At 42.5% G+C, this 21,149-nt stretch overlaps 2 protein-coding genes across 2 annotated transcripts in view; both read left to right on the top strand.

The window, feature by feature from the left end:
• The window catches only part of LOC133768090 (zinc finger protein 717-like), a 78,856-nt gene extending 62,496 nt beyond the window's left edge, over nucleotides 1-16,360 (top strand). The window contains exons 6-7 of the mRNA XM_062202499.1: nucleotides 15,619-15,659; nucleotides 15,950-16,360. Coding sequence (XP_062058483.1) covers nucleotides 15,619-15,659; nucleotides 15,950-16,360 — 452 coding nt within the window. The remainder of the gene's footprint in view (nucleotides 1-15,618; nucleotides 15,660-15,949) is intronic.
• Nucleotides 16,361-19,152: 2,792 nt separating this feature from the next.
• LOC133768089 (jun dimerization protein 2-like) lies at nucleotides 19,153-19,611 on the top strand. Its single transcript, XM_062202498.1, has one exon. The coding sequence runs from the start codon at nucleotides 19,153-19,155 to the stop codon at nucleotides 19,609-19,611; it is 459 nt and encodes a 152-aa protein (XP_062058482.1).
• Nucleotides 19,612-21,149: the final 1,538 nt, after the last annotated feature.

Here is a 21,149-nt window from a genome sequence, read left to right as displayed (position 1 = left end):
CAAGTGCACTAGACAGGGCCTAGAACAAAGGACAGAGTCATTATTAGAGGAGCTAAGAAAGGTGCTGTCTAAGCTACAATGAAGTTTTCTGATTGAGAGGCAAATAGAACCTGATAGAAGGGGCTTGATAATAATCTGGTGGGCTTCAGGCCTTGTAAATTCAGAGGCCCAGACCTATCTATCTCTTCACATGGGGTATATCCTAAGGGAGGTGTGAACCTCCTAGGGGAAGGCACTCTGTTGACTTTCATTACTTGGCTGGCCTGGGAGGAGAGCTGGCCAGGTAAAGGCAGGGGGCATCTCTAACAAGAAATTTACAGTTCTGCCTGCAATGTTGCTGACCCTACTTGACCATCCCCTCAGCTGCAGTGGTCACTTTGGAAGTTGGGCTGAGTGAAGGGCTTTTCAGCTTGGAGCCAATAAGATCTGTGGCTCTGACCTGGGCATCCTTCGACTCCAGGGCAGGTCCATTTCCAGTGACCCAACACTTGGCAGAGCTGCCAGGGCTCTTCACAAGCTGACTTCTGCTGAAGCCCAGGCTTACCACATTGAAAGCCACTGCAGTGGACTGGCCTGTTGGGTCTCCTTGAGGGCAGATCATTGTACAGATCAGCCATTAATAGGCCTGCCACCCATTGCTTCTGATGCCGAGCTTTCTTTTCCTCCTGGTTTGTGTTAAAGCAGACCAGAGGATGCAAGTCAAGGGAGTGCCCGTTTCCCATCTCTAATCTTCGGTGACCTGAACTTCAAGTCTATAGTCACAGGCATGTTCTGTAGTAGTTTTTCTAAGGTAGACAATGCCCATGAGGAAAATTATATTCTCACTTAAAAACTTTCTTTCCCTTTGGTCTGAAAGGGAGGTTTTTTCTACTTACTGTATACTTTGCTGATGGCGAAGAGAATCTAGCTATGAGATTATTATTTGAGTTCTTATTTTGGCTATGCTATTGCAGAAAAATGTTAGCCATCTCTTTTATAAGGTCTAAAGATTAAATTGTGCATCCTACAGATTCCTTCATAATAGAGTTAGTTTCCTACCTTGAAGAGAATAGAGAAATGAAAGAACAAGTTGGGCTTAGAATAGAGAAATGAGGGAGCAAGTCCTAGATCGCTTGCTGACAATTTAAAATTATAAACTCATCAACCAACAAGAGGCACTTGCTTACTTCACAGTATTTTTGAAAGCACCTGTAGGATTTTACAAGTATTTAACCCTTTAAGCCTCTGGGGCTTTCTCATTAAGATAATTATCATGTCTCCAAAATATCTGGTTGAATAAGATTTCTTAAAATCATGACATAACATAGACCAAATTTGATCATTGTTACAAGGTGATTATTCAAATTTTTGAAAAAAGCACATATTTAAATAACCCATAGCTCTTAATAAAAATTCAGCTGTTTTTGAACAATTAGAATTTAACAGACATCAAGAGAACATAATAGATTACTTTAACACATTGCTTTAACAGAGCATCAGAGTTTAATTCTATATCAAAGAGAAATTGAGCTTCCTGTGATCTTTTGCTGTGAGGTTTCCTTCCTTTACCTTCTTTCATACTGGTGACCATGTTTCTGTGTTGCTGTGTGTAAGACATCTTTAAGCATCATTTGCAGGGCAGGATGAGTGGCAACAAATCCTTTCAGTTCCTGTTTGCTATGAAAAGTCTTAATTTCACCTTCATTCACAAATGAGAGCTTTGCAGGATATAGTATTCTGGGCTGGCAGTTTTTCTCTCTTAGTACCTGGGCTATGTCTCGCCATTCCCTTCTAGCTTGTAGGGTTTCTGATGAGAAGTCTGCTGTGAGTCTAATTGGAGATCCTCTAAGAGTGATCTGACGTTTCTCTCTTGCACCTTTTAGGATCTTTTCTTTCTGTTTCACTGTGGTGAGTTTGATTACAACATGTCGTGGTGAGGATCTCTTTTGGTCATGTTTATTAGGGGTTCTATAAGCTTCCTGTACTAAGATGCCTCTGTCCTTCTCCAAACCTGGGAAATTTTCTGCTAGTATCTCACTGAAAATGCCTTCTAATCCTTTCTCCCTCTCCATGCCTTCAGGAACTCCTAGAACCCGAATGTTGGGTTTTTTAATATTATCCTGTAGATTCCCGACAATATTTTTTAGATTTCTAATTTCTTCTTCTTTTCTTTGGTTTGCCTGTTTCCTTTCCTGTTCTCTGTCTTCTAAGTCTGATATTCTCTCTTCTGCTTCGCCCATTCTGTTTTTAAGGCTCTCTAATGTGTTTGTCATTTGATCTATTGAATTCTTCATTTCATTATGATTTCTAGTCACTATCAGAGTTTCTTGTTCCACTAGTTGTTTCATTTCATTTTGATTCCTCCTTAATATTTCACTTTCACGAGAGAGATTTTCTATCTTGTCCATGAAGGATTTCTGTAGTTCAAGAATTTGTTTTTGAGAGCTTCTTAATGTTCTTATCAATTTTTTGAGATCCGCTTCTTGCATTTCTTCAATCTCATCATCTTCATAGTCTTGAATTGGGGTGTCTTTTTCATTTGGGGGTGTCATAGTGTCTTCCTTGTTCTTGTTAGCTTGGTTTTTGCGTTTGTTGTTTGGCATGTTGGAGATATTTGGTTTCTTCACTGTGGTGTTTTTTCTTGTTACACTATGGCTCTATATTAAGTGGACTGTCTGCTTTCAGTGGAGCCTTAGAGGCTTGAGATGAGTGTGGACTGAGAGCTGTGTTTGGTTCCTCAGGGTTGAGGGTGTGTCAAGGATGACACTCCCAGGTTAGGTGTGGTAAATCTCTCTTTCTTTTTTTGATTTAAAAGGGAAGTAATTCCGCGCAGCTGAACGTAATTGGAGGTAGTTAGCAGGCAAATGATATACCCACAGGAGCCAGAGATCGGAAGCTCTTTCCCAAGGACCACACAGGGAATCTCTGCTGCCCTCAGTGTGGGCTCCAATTCTCCTGCAGTCTCCCACTGGGTTGCCAAGTTAGATGCTAATCTCCTGTTATTTCACCCCTCCCCACAGAGTCAGGTTTTTCTGCTAGGCTCAGGGCTGGTGCAGACCTGAGGTCGCCCTGCTTATGACGTATGTCCAAAATGGCGCCTGCTCTGTCTTGCTCGCCTTTGAGAGGTGAGCGGAGAGAGAGAAACTTGTGTCCGTATCAGTCACTTTTTTTATTTTTTTCTCTCTCTTCTAGTTAGCCTGGTGAACTTTTCCCCACGGAGTTTCAAGCCTCGTTCCCTCTAGCCTCCTCTTTCTGCTTGCCTGCTGGTATCTCGGGCTATGGAGGTTCGGCTCACCTCGCGTTCCAGCGCTGGTGCGTTGAGTCTGCCGCTGGTGTCCCGAACTTGGGCTCCCACGCTCTCCACGCAGGTCCACTGTGAATCACTAGTTTCGGAAGAGTTTCCTCTGCTGTTTCTTCCCCTACTCTTCCTTGACCCTGCAGTATCTCCACTTATATTAAACTTTCTCTCCCCCCGGACTAAGTGTGCTTCCTGCCTATTCCGCCATCTTGCTGCCTGGCTTATATATCCTAAATCTTATCCTAACCCTTACCCTAAAGCTAACCTTAACCTTAAACTTAAAAGTAACCTTAACACAACAATAATCCTAAGCCTAACCATAGCTCAAGCCCTTACCCTAAACCTAGAACTTAACCTAACACTAACCCTAGACTGAGAACAAGACGTAGCCCTATCCATAAATCTAACCCTAACAGTAACCCTAACCCTTTCCCTATCCCTAGCACTAACCAGAAAGCTTGCCCTGGTCCTAGCCCTAGCCTTACATCCTAAATCTTTTCCTAACCCTTACCCTAAAGATAACCTTAACCCTAAACTTAAATGTAGCCTTAACACAACAATAATCCTAAGCCTAATTGTAGCACAAGCCCTTGCCCTAAACCTAGTGCTTAACCTAACCCTAACTCTAGACCAAGAACAAGGTGTAGCCCTATTCATAAACCTAACCCTAACCCTAACCCTTGCCCTAGCCCTAGCCTAGAACTAGACTGAGCCCTTACCTAAACCCTAACCCTAGCCCTAACAATAACCCTAGCCCTAACAATAACCCTAACCATAGCCCTATATCTAGCCCTAATCTGAACTCTAACCAAAATCCTAATGATAAACCTAACCCTAGCACTAGTCCTAAGCCTATCCCTAACCATAACCCTGGCCCTAAATTAAGCCCTAACCCTAAGCCAAAGGCTAACCCTTAAACTAACACTCACCCTAAACCTAGTCCTAGCCCAAGCTCTAACCTGAACATGAACCTGAACCCTAACTCTATCCTTAGATCTAACACTAAACCTAACCTTAACCATAACCTTAACCCTAACTCTTGCCTAACCCTAACCCTAACCATAACCATAACCCTAGCAATCGTCTTAACGCTAACCCTAGCCCTAACCTTAATCATAACCCTAGCCCTAACTCCAAAGCTAGCCATAACCCTAACCTTAACCCTAGCGCTACCCCTACATCTATCCATAAACCTAGACCTTGTCCTAGCCCTAACAATAACCCTAACCCTAACCTTATCACTAATGCTAACCCAAACACTAACCCTAGTGCTAATCCTAACCAAAACTCTAGACCCAGCCCTAGCTCGTAACCTCTCCCTAACCCTAGCACTAGCACAAACCAAAAACCTAGCCCTAAGCCTATCCCTAACCCCAGCCCTAAACCTAACACTAACCTTAACCCTAAATCTAACACTAAACCTAACCCTAACCCTAAGCCAAATCCTAACTCTAGCCCTAGCTCTAAACCTAACCCTAAACTTAAACCTAACCCTAAACCTAAACTTAACCCTAACTCTAACAAAACCATAACCCTAAACCTAAACTAACTCTAGCCATAATCCTAACTCTATCCCTAACCATAACCCTAGCCCAAGCCCTAGCCCTAGTCCTAGGCCAAACGCCAAGCCTAACCCTAAACCAAATCTAACCCTAACCCTAGCCATTGTTCTAGCCCTAGCCCTAACCTTAACCCTATACTTTCCTGAACACTAACAATAACTCTAACAAAATACTAGCCCTAAATCTAACCCTCACAATAACCTTAACACTAAACCTAATCCTAACCATAACTGTAAACCTCAACATAGCCCTAGCCCCAGCCGTAACCCAAATGTGAACCTGAACCCTAACTCTAGCCCTAGAACTAACCCTAACCCTAACCTTAACCCTAACACTTGCCCTAACCATAACCCTAATGCTAGCCCTAGTCTTAACCCTAGCCCTGGCCCTAAAATTAACCCTAAACCCTAGTCCTAAACCTAACCTTACCCTAGCACTAGCCCTACACCTATCCGTAAACCTATCCCTAGCACTGGACCTAAAAATAACCCTAACCCTAACCTTATCACTAATGCTTATGCTAACCCTAACCCTTCCCCTAGCTCTAATCATAAACCTAGCCCTGGCCCTTTTCAACTAAAATTTAAACACCTAAGAATAATTGTGTGTTAATTACAGAGTTCAAACAACAGTACTAGAACAACAACAACAAAAAAAAAACAATAGTACTAGAACAAAAAAATACTATACTGCATAAATTATTGCATTGCACATCAACAGTCAGGACAAGAGCTGATCAAGTCACTGTTTCTCATGGTGATCCCTGTTAAACATAAGAGTGGGAAAAAGAGAGGGAGGAGGGCGGAGCCAATATGGCAGATAGTGAGGACGTGCGCTGTAGTTGGGGAAAATAAAGTTTCATAAAAGTGGAATTACTATAGCCTCAGGAAAAGACTCAAGAAAAAAACTGCAGAGGAAACGCTTCCGGATCTAGTGGATGTGACACAGAGGACCTACAGGGAGCCCACCGCATGGAAACCCAACCACGGGAGCTGAGCCGCAGAATCTCGTCAGCGCGGGAACGAACAGAAGGTAAGACAAAGACATCAGAAACCCGAGACATTGGCGGGGAAAGCCAGAAACCTCTCTCTTCACTCACGGAGCAAAACAAAGAGCAGGTGCCATTTTACATATGTAAAGCGCCGCCAACTAGTACACAAACTCAGTAACTTTGGAACTTTGGTGAAACTTGAGAACAATTTGAGGGCTGCATAAACTCTTTGTGTGGTCCCAGGGGTAGATCAAACGAATACTCACAGAGGCCAGATTTCAACTACCCTCAATTCCAATCAACTGTGCCAAATTACTTCCCGACTGAGTGAAAAAAAAAAACAAAGACAGAGAGTGCGATCCAGTAAGGAGCAAGGGACAGAACAATCTAGGTGAGTCACTTTTTGCACAGCCTTAAACGTGAAGAATAAAGCAGAGCTCTCTGGCCACACCCATCACAGCCTCTAAGGATCCATCAAAGCAGACAGCCCACTTAGAGGCATAGTATAATGAAAAAAAAGCACCACAGGGAAAAAAAAACAAAAAAACAAAAACATAAATTATCTCCAACATGCCAAACAACATACATAGAAACCGAGGTAACAAGAACAAGGAAGACACTATGATGCCCCCAAATGAACAAGACAGCCCAATCCAAGATTATGAAGATGAAGAGATAGAGGAAATGCAAGAAGCAGATCTCAAAAAATTGATAAGAACATTAAGAAGTTCTCAAAAACAAATTCTTGAACTACAGAAATCCTTAATGGACAAGATAGAAAATCTCTCGCGTGAAAATGAAATATTAAGGAGGAATCAAAATGAAATGAAACAACTAGTAGAACATGAAACTGTGATAGTGACAAGAAACCATAATGAAATGAAGAACTCAATAGATCAAATGACAAACACATTAGAGAGCCTTAAAAACAGAATGGGTGTAGCAGAAGAGAGAATATCGGAATTAGAAGACAGAGAACAGGAAAGGAAACACGCAAAACAAAGAAAAGAAGAAGAATTCAGAAATCTAAAAAATACTGTCAGGAATCTACAGGATACTCTTAAAAAACCCAACATTCGGGTTCTAGGAGTTCCTGAAGGCATGGCGAGAGAGGAAGGATTAGAAGGCCTTTTCAGTGAGATACTAGCAGAAAATTTCCCAGGTTTGGAGAAGGACAGAGACATCATAGTACAGGAAGCTCATAGAACCCCTAATAAACATGATCAAAAGAGATCCTCACCACGACACGTCGTAATCAAACTCACCACAGTGAAACACAAAGAAAAGATCCTAAAATGTGCAAGAGAGAAACGCCAGATTACTCTCAGAGGATCTCCAATTAGACTCACAGCTGACTTCTCTTCAGAAACCCTACAAGCTAGGAGAGAATGGCGAGATATAGCCCAGGTACTAAGAGAGAAAAACTGCCAACCCAGAATATTATATCCTGCAAAACTCTCATTTGTGAATGAAGGTGAAAGAAATACCTTTCACAGCAAACAGAAATTGAAAGAATTTGTCGCCACTCGTCCAGCCCTGCAAAAGATGCTCAAAGATGTGTTACACACAGAAACACAAAAACACGGTCACCAATATGAAAGAAGGTAAAGGAAGGAAACATCACAGCAAAGGATCACAGGAATCTCAAACCATATATTAGAAAGTATCTTTGGCAAATGGCAGGGCAAAGTTACTTCTTCTCAATACTCACATTGAATGTTAATGGCCTGAACCGTCCAGTTAAAAGACACCGATTGGCTGATTGGGTTAAGGAACAAAACCCATCTTGTTGCTGCTTACAAGAAACTCATCTTTCCAACAATGATGCATACAGGCTGAAAGTGAAAGGCTGGAAAAAGATATACCATGCCAACAGAAATGAAAAAAGAGCGGGCGTAGCCATCTTAATATTGCACAACATAAACTTTACCACAAAAACTGTTAGGAGAGACAAAGAGGGGCACTATTTAATGATTAAGGGATCCATTCAATAGGAAGATATAACAATTATCAACGTATATGCACCTAATCACAGGGCACCAGCTTATTTAAAAGACTTGTTAAGGTACTTAAAGGGAGACTTAGAGCCCAATACAATAGTACTGGGGGATTTCAATACTCCACTCTCAGAGATAGACAGATCAACAGGACAGAAGATCAACAAGGAGACAGTAGATTTAAACGACACTATAGCCCAAATGGATCTAACAGATATCTACAGAATATTTCATCCTACATCTAAGGACTTTACATTCTTCTCAGAAGTACATGAAACCTTCTCTAGGATTGACCACATACTAGGCCATAAAGCAAGTCTCAGCAAATTCAAAAGAATTAGAATCATACCATGCAGCTTCTCAGACCACAAAGGAATGAAATTGGAAATTAGCAATTCGGGAATCCCTAGAGCACGTGCAAACACATGGAGATTGAAAACATGCTCCTGAATGAACAATGGGTCATAGAAGAAATCAAAAGAGAAATCAAATATTTTCTGGAAGTAAATGAGGATAAAAGAACAACATACCAAAACCTATGGGATACAATAAATGCAGTGTTAAGAGGAAAGTTTATATCAATAGGTGCCTACATCAAGAAATTGGAGAGGCACCAAATAGATGAGCTTTCAAGTCATCTCAAGGATCTAGAAAATCTGCAGCAAACCAAACCCAAACCCAGTAGGAGAGGAGAAATAATTAAAATCAAAGAAGAAATCAACACGATTGAATCCAAAAAAAACATTACAAAAAATCAGCCAAACAAGGAGCTGGTTTTTTGAAAAAATAAACAAAATTGACACCCCATTGGCCCAACTAAGTAAAAAAAGAAGAGAAAAGACTCAAATCAATAGGATCAGAGATGAAAAGGGAAACATAACAACAGATACCACAGAAATAAAAAGAATCATCAGAAATTACTACAAGGACTTGTATGCCAGCAAACAGGGAAATCTATCAGAAATGGACAGATTGTTGGACACATACAACCTACCTAAATTGAGCCAGGAAGACATAGAAAACCTAAACAGACCCATAATTGACACAGAAATTGAAACAGTAATAAAGGCCCTCCCAACAAAGAAAAGCCCAGGGCCAGATGGATTCACTGCTGAGTTCTACCAGACATTTAGAGAAGAACTAACTCCAATTCTTCTCAACTATTCAAAACAATCAACAAAGAGGGAATCCTCCCAAATTCTTTCTATGAAGCCAGCATCACCTTAATTCCTAAGCCGGAAAAAGATGCAGCATTGAAAGAGAATTACAGACCAATATCCCTGATGAACATAGATGCAAAAATCCTCAATAAAATTCTGGCCAATAGAATGCAACAACACATCAGAAAGATCATCCACCCAGACCAAGTGGGATTTATCCCTGGTAGGCAGGGATGGTTCAACGTTCGCAAAACAATCAACGTAATACACTACATTAACAGACTGCAGAAGAAAAACCATATGATTCTCTCAATAGACGTAGAGAAAAAACATGATAAAATACAACACCCTTTCATGATGAAAACTCTAAGCAAACTTGGTATGGAAGGAACATTCCTCAATACAATCAAAGCAATATATGAAAAACCCACGGCCAACATCCTATTGAATGGGGAAAAGCTGGAAGCATTTCTGCTGAGATCTGGTACCAGACAGGGATGCCCACTCTCACCACTGCTATTCAATATAGTTCTGGAAGTTTTGGCCAGAGCTATTAGGCAAGAAATTAAAGGGATACAAATGGGGAAGGAAGAACTCAAACTATCCCTCTTTGCAGATGATATGATTCTTTATTTAGGGGACCCAAAGAACTCTACTAAGAGACTACTGGAACTCATCGAAGAGTTTGGCAAAATAACAGGATATAAAATCAATGCACAAAAATCAACAGCCTTTGTATACACAGGCAATGCCACGGCTGAGGAAGAACTTCTAAGATCAATCCCATTCACAATAGCTACAAAAACAATCAAATACCTTGGAATAATCTTAACCAAGGACGTTAAAGATCTCTATGATGAAAACTACAAAACCTTAAAGAAAGAAATAGAAGAGGATACCAAAAAATGGAGAAATCTTCCATGCTCATGGATTGGAAGAATCAACATCATCAAAATGTCTATTCTCCCAAAAGCAATTTATACATTCAATGCAATACCAATCAAGATACCGAACGCATTCTTCTCAGATCTGGAAAAATGATGCTGAAATTCATATGGAGACACAGAAGACCTCGAATAGCCAAAGCAATCTTGTACAACAAAAACAAATTCGGAGGCATCACAATACCAGATTGCAGGACATACTGCAGGGCAGTTGTTATCAAAACAGCATGGTACTGGTACAGAAACAGATGGATAGACAAATGGAACAGAATAGAAACACCAGAAATCAATCCAAACATCTACAGCCAACTTATATTTGATCAAAGATCCAAAACTAATCCCTGGAATAAGGACAGCCTATTCAATAAATGGTGCTGGGAAAATTGGATTTCCACGTGCAGAAGCTTGAAGCAAGACCCCTACCTTTCACCTTACACAAAAATTCACTCAACATGGATTAAAGACTTAAATCTACGACCTGAAACCATCAAATTATTAGAGAGCATTGGAGAAACCCTGAAAGATATAGGCACAGGCAAAGACTTCTTGGAAAAGACCCCAGGAGCACAGGCAATCAAAACCAAAATTAACATTTGGGATTGCATCAAATTGAGAAGTTTCTGTACTTCAAAAGAAACAGTCAGGAAAGTGAAGAGGCAACCGACAGAATGGGAAGAAATATTTGCAAACTATACTACAGATAAAGGGTTGATAACCAGAATCTACAAAGAAATCAAGAAAATCCACAACAACAGAACATACAACCCACTGAAGAGATGGGCCAAGGACCTCAATAGACATTTTTCCAAAGAGGAAATCCAAATGGCCAACAGACACATAAAAAAATGTTCAAGATCACTAGCCATCAGAGAAATGCAAATCAAAACCACGAGATTTCACCTCACCCCGGTGAGAATGGCTCACATCCAGAAATCTACCAACAACAGATGCTGGAGAGGATGTGGAGAAAAAGGGATACTAACCTACTGTTGGTGGGAATGCAAACTGGTTAAGCCACTATGGAAGTCAGTCTGGAGATTCCTCAGAAACCTGAACATAACCCTACCATGCAACCCAGCCATCCCACTCCTTGGAATTTACCCAAAGGTAATTAATTTGGCTAATACAAAAGCCATCTGCACATTAATGTTTATTGCAGCTCAATTGACAATAGGTAAGACCTGGAACCAACCCAAATGCCCATCAACAGTAGACTGGATAAAGAAATTATGGGACATGTACTCCATAGAATACTATACAGCAGTAAGAAACAACGAAACCCAGTCATTTGCAACAAGATGGAGCAATCTGGAAAACATCATGCTGAGTGAATTAAGCCAGTCCCAAAGAGACACTTACCATTTGTTTTCCCAGATCGGTGACAACTGAGCACCAAAGCGGAAACCTGTTAAGTGAAATGGACACTATAAGAAATAATGACGTGATCAGCTTTTGTCCTGACTCTAGATGTACAATGTAATACTTTATCCTTTTTAGTATTTGTTGTTGTTGTTGTTGTTGTTCTAGTACTAGTGGTTGAACTCTGTAATTAACACACAATTATTCTTAGGTGTTTAAATCTTAACTGAAAAGTGATCCCTGTTAAATTTCAGAGTGGAAAAAGAGAGGGAGGAGATGTACAATTTGGGACATGCTCAATCGGACGTGCCGCAAATGTTGGAGTTAGAAATGTGCCAGGGGATTCCAACACAATCCCATCAAGGTGGCATGTACCATTGCCATCTCACTAGTCCAAGTGATCAATTTCAGTTCACAATTGATGGCTCTGATAGGTCTAAGAGTCAAAGGGATCACATAAACAAGACAAGTGTCTGCTAATACTAACTGATAGAATCAAAAAGGGAGAGAAGGATCCAACATGGGAAGCGGGATACACAGCAGACTCATAGAATGGCAGGCGTCCTAAACAACACTCTGGCCTCAGAATCAGCCCTTAAGGCATTCGGATCTGGCTGAAGAGCCCATGAGAGTATTGTAGGCATGGAAAGGCAAGACACCCTGGAAAAAAAAAGACCTAAATGAAATATCTCTGTGAGTGAGATCCCAGTGGAAAGAACGGGGCCATCAAAGAAGGAGGTACCTTTCTCCGAAGGGAGGAAAGAACTTCCACTTTGACTATGACCCTATCGGAATAAGATCAAAGTCAGCAAACTCTAAAGGCTTCCATAGCCCTGACAACTCATGACTAGAGCCTAGGGAGATTACTGACGCCATGAACAGGAGTGTCAAATTGTTAAGTCAGCAACAGAAGTCACTGTGTACTTACACCCCATGTGGGATCTGTCCTTAATGTGTTGTCTAATGTGAAGTGATGCTATAACTAGTACTGAAACAGTATTTTTATACTTTGTGTTTCTGTGTGGGTACAAACTGATGAGGTCTTTACTAATTATATACTGAATTGATCTTCTGTATATAAAGATAATTGGAAATGAAAAAAAAAAAAACCCTGGTGTTAAATTGGAAATGGCATAGAAAATTAATTAATTTTTAAAAAAATATTATGTAGGATCTCTGTCTTTAATGTGCTGTACACTCTTATTTAATGCTATAACTAGTACTCCAATGGTAGTTTTTTCACTTTGTGTTGCTATATGGGCAAACTGTTGAAATCTTTACCTAATATATACTAAACTGATCTTCTGTACGTAAAGAGAATTGAAAATGAATCTTGATGTGAATGGAAGGGGAGAGGGAGCGGGAAATGGGAGGGTTGCGGGTGGGAGGGAAGTTATGGGAGGGGGGAAGCCATTGTAACCCATAAGCTGTACTTTGGAAATTTATATTCATTAAATAAAAGTTTAATAAATAAATAAATAAAACCACTGATTCTAATCCTAAATATAACCCTAACCGTAATCATGACACTAATCGTAAACCTAGTCTAAACCTAGTACTACTCCTAATCTTAACACTATACTGAAGCATAGACCTAGTACTATATTAAATTGTAGCTCTAGACATAAGTCTAGTCCTAAATTTCATCTTAGGCAGCAACCTAATCATAACACTAGCTGAACGATAAAAACCGTAATCCTAACACTAAACCTAACAGAGCTCTGTATCTACCCCTCTAACTAATCCTAACCATAAATATAATGCTAGTCATAATAAAATGCCTAATAACAATCCCAACTCTAGCCTGAAACCTATGCTTACATCCTTTCCTAACCTTCACTCTAAAACTAGCCATAGTCTCAGTTCTAGTTAACTTTAATCTTAACACTAACTCTGTTTCTTACCATAAACCTCAAGCTGACCCTTTTTTCACTACTAATCCTAGTACTAATCTGAGCCCTATGCTTAACTCTAGACATCATTTTCACCCTAGATGTTCTAATTTTAAGCTTAGCCTAGCTAAATCAAGCTCTAAATATGACCCTTACTCAAAACCTATTAATAACCCTATCAATAGTTTTACCCCATCCCTAAGCACAGTCATATCCCTAGCCATAGCCCAAAACCTATTTCTAGCCCTGGCCTTCTTGCTCAACCTAACCCAAGCTCTACCCCTAGTCCAGGTTAACCCTAGTCCTACCCATAACAATAATCCATAAATAAATTAAATAAATCCATAAATAAATAAAACCACAGCAGTAGTCTTCGTTCTACCCATACCGATAATCCATAAATAAGCAAAATAAATCCATAATTAAATAAAACCATATTGGCTGGCACCGTGGCTCAATAGGCTAATCATCTGACTTGCAGCACTGGCACACCGGGTTCTAGTCCTGCTAGGGGCGCCGGATTCTGTCCCAGTTGCCCCTCTTCCAGGCCAGCTCTCTGCGGTGGCCCGGGAGTGCAGTGGAGGATGGCCCAAGTGCTTGGGCCCTGCACCAACAAGGGAGACCAGGAGGAAGCACCTGGCTCCTGGCTTCGGAGGGGGGTGAACCAACAGAAGGAAGACATTTCTCTCTGTCTCTCCCTCACTATCTCACTATCTCACTCTGCCTGTCAAAAAAAAAAAAACTAAACTAAAGCCCTCAAAAATAGGCAAGGATAGGAGGAGAAATCCAAGATGGCGGAATAGGAAGGGAGCACATTGATATTCTTCGGCAAGACACAGGTTAATAAAAGTGGAGATACTGCAGGGTCAAGGAAGAGTAGGGGAAGAAACAGCAGAGAAAACTCTTCCGGAACTAGTGATTCACAGTAGACTTGCGTGGAGAGCGTGGGAGCCCAAGTTCGGGACACCAGCAGCAGACTCAACGCACCAGCGCTGGAACGCGAGGTGAGCCGAACGTCCATAGCCCGAGACACCAGCGGGCAAGTGGAAAGAGGAGGCGAGAGGGAACAAGGCTTGAAACTCCGTGGGGGAAAGTTCACCAGGCTAAATAGAAGAGAGAGAGGGAAAAAAAAAAGTGACCGAAACGGACACGAGTTTCTCTCTCTCCGCTCACCCCTCAAGGGCGAGCAAGACAAAGAGCAGGTGCCATTTTGGACATACGTCATAAGCAGGGCGACCTCAGGTCTGCACCGGGCCTGAGCCTAGCAGAAAAACCTGACTCTGGGGGTAGGGGTGAAATAACTGGAGATTAGCATCTAACTTGGCAACCCAGTGGGAGACTGCAGGAGAATTGGAGCCCACACCGAGGGCAGCAGAGATTCCCTGTGTGGTCCTTGGGAAAGAGCTTCCAATCTCTGGCTCCTGTGGGTATATCATTTGCCTGCTAACTACCTCCAATTACATTCAGCTGTGTGGAATTACTTCCCTTTTGAATCAACAAAAGAAAGAGACATTTACCACACCTAACCTGGGAGTGTCATCTTGACACACCCTCAACCCTGAGGAACCAAACACAGCTCTCAGTCCACACCCATCTCAAGCCTCTAAGGCTCCACCAAAAGCAGACAGTCCACTTAATCTAGAGTCATAGTATAACAAGAAAAAAAAAACACCACAGTGAAGAAACCAAATATCTCCAACATGCCATACAACAAATGCAAAAACCAAGGTTGAAAGAATTAGGCGGGTTAGGGTTAAAATGGAGTTGCTTGAGCTAACTGCATACTGTTTTGCTTCTGTGCAAAATGGCTGGGCTTGCAAAATGCTTTCATAAGATGGTAGAACTTTAGCTGAACTTGTGGCATGTAATAACCGTTTTAGGAACTATGTTAAGTTTTTAGGAACCATAAAGACAGAAGTTAACCGAAAATGTACCCAATCTATGTCCTGTACTTTGTAACTTGTTCCCTTTTGAAAAACCCCCTGTACTTTGTAACTTGTTCCCTTTTGGAAAACCCCCTGTACTTTGTAACTTGTTCCCTTTTGGAAACCCCCTGTACTTTGTTCCTTTTTACCCTGAAAAACCCCTTTATTTTGTAATCTTTCATAATACTGTGAAAATATGCTAATGTTGTGGTTTTAAGCCTTAAAAACTTTGTGTGATTGATGATCGGGGCCTCTCTTTGCACTGCACCCGAGGGTGTTGTTGTTCTTGGAGACGGCCCATTTGCACAAATGCAATAAACTTCCTCATGCTCTTTGCATCGATTGGGGTGGAGTTCGTGCATCTGGGGTCGGTCGGATCGTGAGACACCTTTCTGGGGGTCTTACATTTTGGGGGCTCGTCCGGGATTCGAGACCCCAGACCCACGCTCCATTTTCCAATCGGAGGTAAGTCTTTATTATTATGTGTATTTTTGCATGTTTTATTGTTTAGCTGTACGGGCGCTAGGTGTCCGGGCGCTAGGCGCCGAAAAAGTAGAGCCAGTAGTAGGTAAGGACAGACGTGTCCAAGACCCCTGGCTCGGGCCCTGGAGGACGCTCCAGTGGTGGTCTGTGGGAGAGGCAGGCTAGGCCGCTCTCACCATTTGATAGGGGAAACCTTCTCCGTTGGGAGAAGGCTGTCTAGGCAGCCGCTTTCATTGAGAGTTTTGGTTTCAGTTTTGTTTTGTTTTATTGTGGTGTGCAGTATGCTTGTGTGTTCTGTGTGTTTTGGAGTTATGTTTTGTGTTATGGTTATGATTTATTTTCTTTTCCCCAAAATAAAGCAGGAGGCGCGGAACCAGGCGAAAAATCCCCCAAAACGGGTAACCAACAGAGTAATGGCGGAGCGCGATTTTGCCACTCCCGTCACCGCCCCAAAATTGAAGCCCAGCCCAGAGCCGCCAACGGCCACCCCGGTGGCGGGGATGGGCCCCAAATCCACTACGCCCCTATTTGCGATAGAGTTGCTTGAATCCATACTTTTAACCCGCCAATTGACCTGGGATGATTATTGGAAGCTTTTTCAGGCCCTTTTAAATATGGAAGAAAAGCTTTTACAGATTCTTTTTGCGGAGGCTCAAGAGAGCGTCTCGGGGAACAATAAAAAATCGCGGCTGGATCGAGATCAATGTGCATCCTGCAGAAAAAGAGGACATTGGCATAAAGATTGTCCAGATAAAAACGACAGTCGGTAGGAAACGACTCCGTCTCTATCGCCAGACTTTGACTAACAGGTTCTAAAGGGCAGGAGGACGCCCTATCAATTCGGCTAAGGTATGTTTTAAAATAAATAATATTTGGACCTAATGTTGGACTGGAATGGTACTCGAAGACGGGTAAGTCACTCAGCATCCTGCACCAACCTAAGACAGGGCTCTAGGCCAAGCTGCCAGAGTTACCGATGACGGGTAAGGGCAGTGATGACTGAGGACAACTAAGACAGAGGCCATTCTCGGCTAAAAATTACATTGTGTAAATAGACCCCAGAGTTTGGGTCAGAAGAAAAAAAAACGTATAAACAAAATAATTAAAGAAACATTAACTAAATTAATTATAAAGACTGGCTCTGGGGACTGGGTCAAGTTGCTGCCGATGGCTTTGTCAAAGGCTCATAATATTACTGTTGCTAGACTTTAATTGTCCGAGGACTAAATCTGAAAAGGAGCTAAAGTTAACTATCTGTTTTAATTGACTGAGTGTTGGAGCCAACCAGGCTCCATGGAAAACATCAAGTATAAAAGTGTGTACTTGGTAAAAAGTGTTGTTGGTAAGAAGGGCTAAAAAAAGAAAAGAGCTTTTTAAATAAAAAAAAAGGACATGGTTTGTAAGAATGACCTTATCCTGATGGCTAGTTTACTCTAGACTGAAATGAAAACGGTAAAATGTTTAAAGTAAGTTAAAGAGGGTGTGTAAAGGTCATAAAAAGTTATATAAAAATAAAAAATAAAAAAAAATTAACCCTACTAACTGCTGCTCCAAGGGGTATTTTAACTGACTCTTTTGGATAATTTCTGGCCTAGCATCTAGTTATGAAAATCCTGGCTATTTTCTCCTTGGCCCAATAACTTTTGCAATCTTGCTACTTCTTTTTTTCGGACTGAGTGTCTTTAATGCCTTTGCTTGTTTTGTCTCTAGCAGACTAAGAGCTGTTAAACTCCAGATTGTCGTTAAATGAAGCTTCCAGCCCATCCCGCTGGACCGAGCAGCACAGTGTTTCCAGGGCCACTGTCACATACCATAAGACAGATAGCAAGAGGAAATACCCAAATCTCCCTGGACGCCCACATGTCAGCTTTGAAGAAGTTACAGAAGACGGAACTTCATCCATAATCCCAAAAATTTTGGGTATTCCTCTTGAGAAAAAATTTTAGGCAGGAAGCCAGTTATGAGCTTGTGGGTGAGTGACGGGCCTACAGAGAAACACCCTGCTCTCTTTTTTATTTCAGACCTTCAAGAAAGGTTTTGCAGGGGTTTCGTGCTTCCACACTCGTTCCGGGCTGAGGATACCGACTGCGTTCGCGGCTCAGGGGTTGTGGTTTTGTGCCTGCGAGCGTAGACGGTGTCCTCGCGCTGGACCACCCCAACAGCGGTGCGGATTCATCACCTGGGTCCACGCGTTTCGTGTAAAGCGAGCCCTACTGGAGAAAGACAAAAACTCAGGACGATTGCCCTGCTGACCAGACAGTATGGAAGGCACAACGCACTCAAAACCCACTCAAGATAAGACTCTTAAAGACTGTTTAGTGCTTGTAATATTTTTAATTTTCCTTACCCCTATTGTGGGCAGCCCGCATATCCCAAAGAGGCTCACGTGGGAGGTGAAGTCTGCCACCGCCAATGTCGTGTGGTCCGTTACCAGCGTGGCCCCTTCTGGGACGTGGTGGCCCTCCTTGCACCCGGATGTTTGTCAATTGGTTGCAGGATTAGACACCTGGGACATCCCTAGCATGTCTCATGATCAGATAGCCCTATGGAACAAGGGACCGGACGGGGGCGTGTACTTAACCAATGCAAATAATCCCGGGTGCAGGAATCCACAATTTAGATGCTATCTCCGACAATCTGAGTTTTATGTGTGCCCCGGGGATGGCAGGTCTGCGGCAGATAAGTGGCGATGTGGAGGGCCAGAATCCTTCTATTGTAAGGCTTGGGGATGCGAAACCACCGGAGCAGCCTACTGGAGGCCATCTTCCCGAGACAGTTGGATCTCTGTGGGTCGTAATTTCACTCCCACAGGGGAAAACTGCGTAGATCTAAGAACAAAGCCCTGTTCCAGTCAACCACTTTGTGTGCCCCTAAACATTACCTTTACAGAACAAGGGAAAAAGGCCAGCATCGCCGACTGGAAATTGGGAAGGACTTGGGGGTTGAGGTTTCACCTTACTGGCAGCGATCCCGGGTTCCTGTTTACAATCCGACTTAAAGAGGAAGCTCTCCCCCGGTCTACAGGCCCCAACCTAGTGTTGCCGGGTTGGCGGATCGGAGGCCGAGGCTTGTTCAAAAGCCTGCGCCTAGGGTTACAACCCCAAGATTTAAGAACCAACCCCCGACCTCTCGCACCCCAACCCCGACATCTCCACCCTCCCTAACAATGGAGGAAACTGTGAGTCCTTGCTGCTCGTCTCCTGCTTTATGGCCGGGCACAAGAAACCCGCCTCTTAGACCTAATTTCCACCATTGCAGGACCCTTAATTACATTATTGGCTTTAAAGTTGATTTAATTTATCCCCTTGGTTAACAACCCTAATCTTCACCATCACAGGAAAAGTTTTGTGCTCCCACGCTCATTCCAGGCTTTGTGCCTGGCCGGCCTGCTGCTTCTCCTGCTATGATGCCGGGGCAGATTTCCGACCCTTTTGTGACCGCGGGCTCTCTGCCAGGGCTCGGCCCCCCGACCGGACTGCCTGGCTCGGCTCTGATCGTGAAGGAGCTGAAATACATCGGGACCATAATCGCGCCCTTGCACTTCCTGGAGGTAAAACTGGGCATGTCCGACGCGGCCGTGGACACCAGCTCCGAGATCACCACCAAGGACTTAAAAGAAAAAAAGAAAATGGTGGAGGAGGCAGAAAATGGGAAAGACGCCCCCGCCAACGGCAACGCCAACGAGGTAAAAATGGGCAAGAGGCCCAAACCTGTAAAAAGTGAGCTAGACGAGGAAGAGGAGCAGAGAAAAAGGCACTCGGAAAAGAACAAAGCGGCGGCAGCCCGGAAGAAGGAGCGCAAAGAGTCCCTGCAGCGGGAGTCCGAGCGACTGGAGCTCAGAAACGCGGAGCTGAAGACGCAGATCAGGGAGCTGGAGCAGGAGCGGCAGCAGCTGATCCTCATGCTGACCCGGCGCCGCCCCACCTGCATCGTCCGCACCGACAGCGTCTCTGGCTGTGCGGCTGGGCACAGGGGACTGCCTCTTGGGCCTAATATTAATGGCTGTGGTGCATCATATTAAATGGTATAACTCATCCCCATGGTTTAACTTAAATTTTAAGATTAAAATTTGACAAAAAGAAAAGGGGGGGTGAAAGAATTAGGCGGGTTAGGGTTAAAATGGAGTTGCTTGAGCTAACTGCATACTGTTTTGCTTCTGTGCAAAATGGCTGGGCTTGCAAAATGCTTTCATAAGATGGTAGAACTTTAGCTGAACTTGTGGCATGTAATAACCGTTTTAGGAACTATGTTAAGTTTTTAGGAACCATAAAGACAGAAGTTAACCGAAAATGTACCCAATCTATGTCCTGTACTTTGTAACTTGTTCCCTTTTGAAAAACCCCCTGTACTTTGTAACTTGTTCCCTTTTGGAAAACCCCCTGTACTTTGTAACTTGTTCCCTTTTGGAAACCCCCTGTACTTTGTTCCTTTTTACCCTGAAAAACCCCTTTATTTTGTAATCTTTCATAATACTGTGAAAATATGCTAATGTTGTGGTTTTAAGCCTTAAAAACTTTGTGTGATTGATGATCGGGGCCTCTCTTTGCACTGCACCCGAGGGTGTTGTTGTCTTGGAGACGGCCCATTTGCGCAAATGCAATAAACTTCCTCATGCTCTTTGCATCGATTGGGGTGGAGTTCGTGCATCTGGCGTTGGTCGGATCGTGAGACACCTTTCTGGGGGTCTTACAAGGTAACAAGAACAAGGAAGACACTATGACGCCCCCAAATGAAAAAGACACCCCAACTCAAGATTATGAAGATGATGAGATAGAAGAAATGCAAGAAGCGGATCTCAAAAAATTGATAAGAACATTAAGAAGTTCTCAAAAACAAATTCTTGAACTACAGAAATCCTTTAAGGACAAGATAGAAAATCTCTCTCGTGAAAGTGAAATATTAAGGAGGAATCAAAATGAAATGAAACAACTAGTGGAACAAAAAATGGTGATTGTGACGAGAAATCATAATAAAATGAAGAATTCAATAGATCAAATGACAAACACATTAGAGAGCCTTAAAAACAGAATGGGCGAAGCAGAAGAGAGAATATCAGACTTAGAAGACAGAGAACAGGAAAGGAAACAGGCAAACCAAAGAAAAGGAGAAGAAATTAGAAATCTAAAAAATATTGTCGGGAATCTACAGGATACTATTAAAAAACCTAACATTCGGGTTCTAGGATTTCCTGAAGGCATGGAGAGGGAGAAAAGATTAGAAGGCATTTTCAGTGAGATACTAGCAGAAAATTTCCCAGGTTTGGAGAAGGACAGAGGCATCTTAGTACAGGAAGCTTATAGAACCCCTAATAAACATGACCAAAAGAGATCCTCACCACGACACGTCATAATCAAACTCACCACAGTGAAACATAAAGAAAAGATTCTAAAAGGTGCAAGAGAGAATCGTCAGATTACTCTTAGAGGATCTCCAATTAGACTCACAGCAGACTTCTCATCAGAAACCCTACAAGCTAGAAGGGAATGGCGAGACATAGCCCAGGTACTAAGAGAGAAAAACTGCCAGCCCAGAATACTGTATCCTGCAAAGCTCTCATTT

The sequence above is a fragment of the Lepus europaeus genome, chromosome 10 (genome assembly GCF_033115175.1).
Source record: "Lepus europaeus isolate LE1 chromosome 10, mLepTim1.pri, whole genome shotgun sequence".
Lineage (NCBI taxonomy): Eukaryota > Metazoa > Chordata > Mammalia > Lagomorpha > Leporidae > Lepus > Lepus europaeus.
The sequence above is the reverse complement of the archived record's forward strand: the minus strand, read 5'-3'. Positions and strand labels throughout refer to the sequence as shown.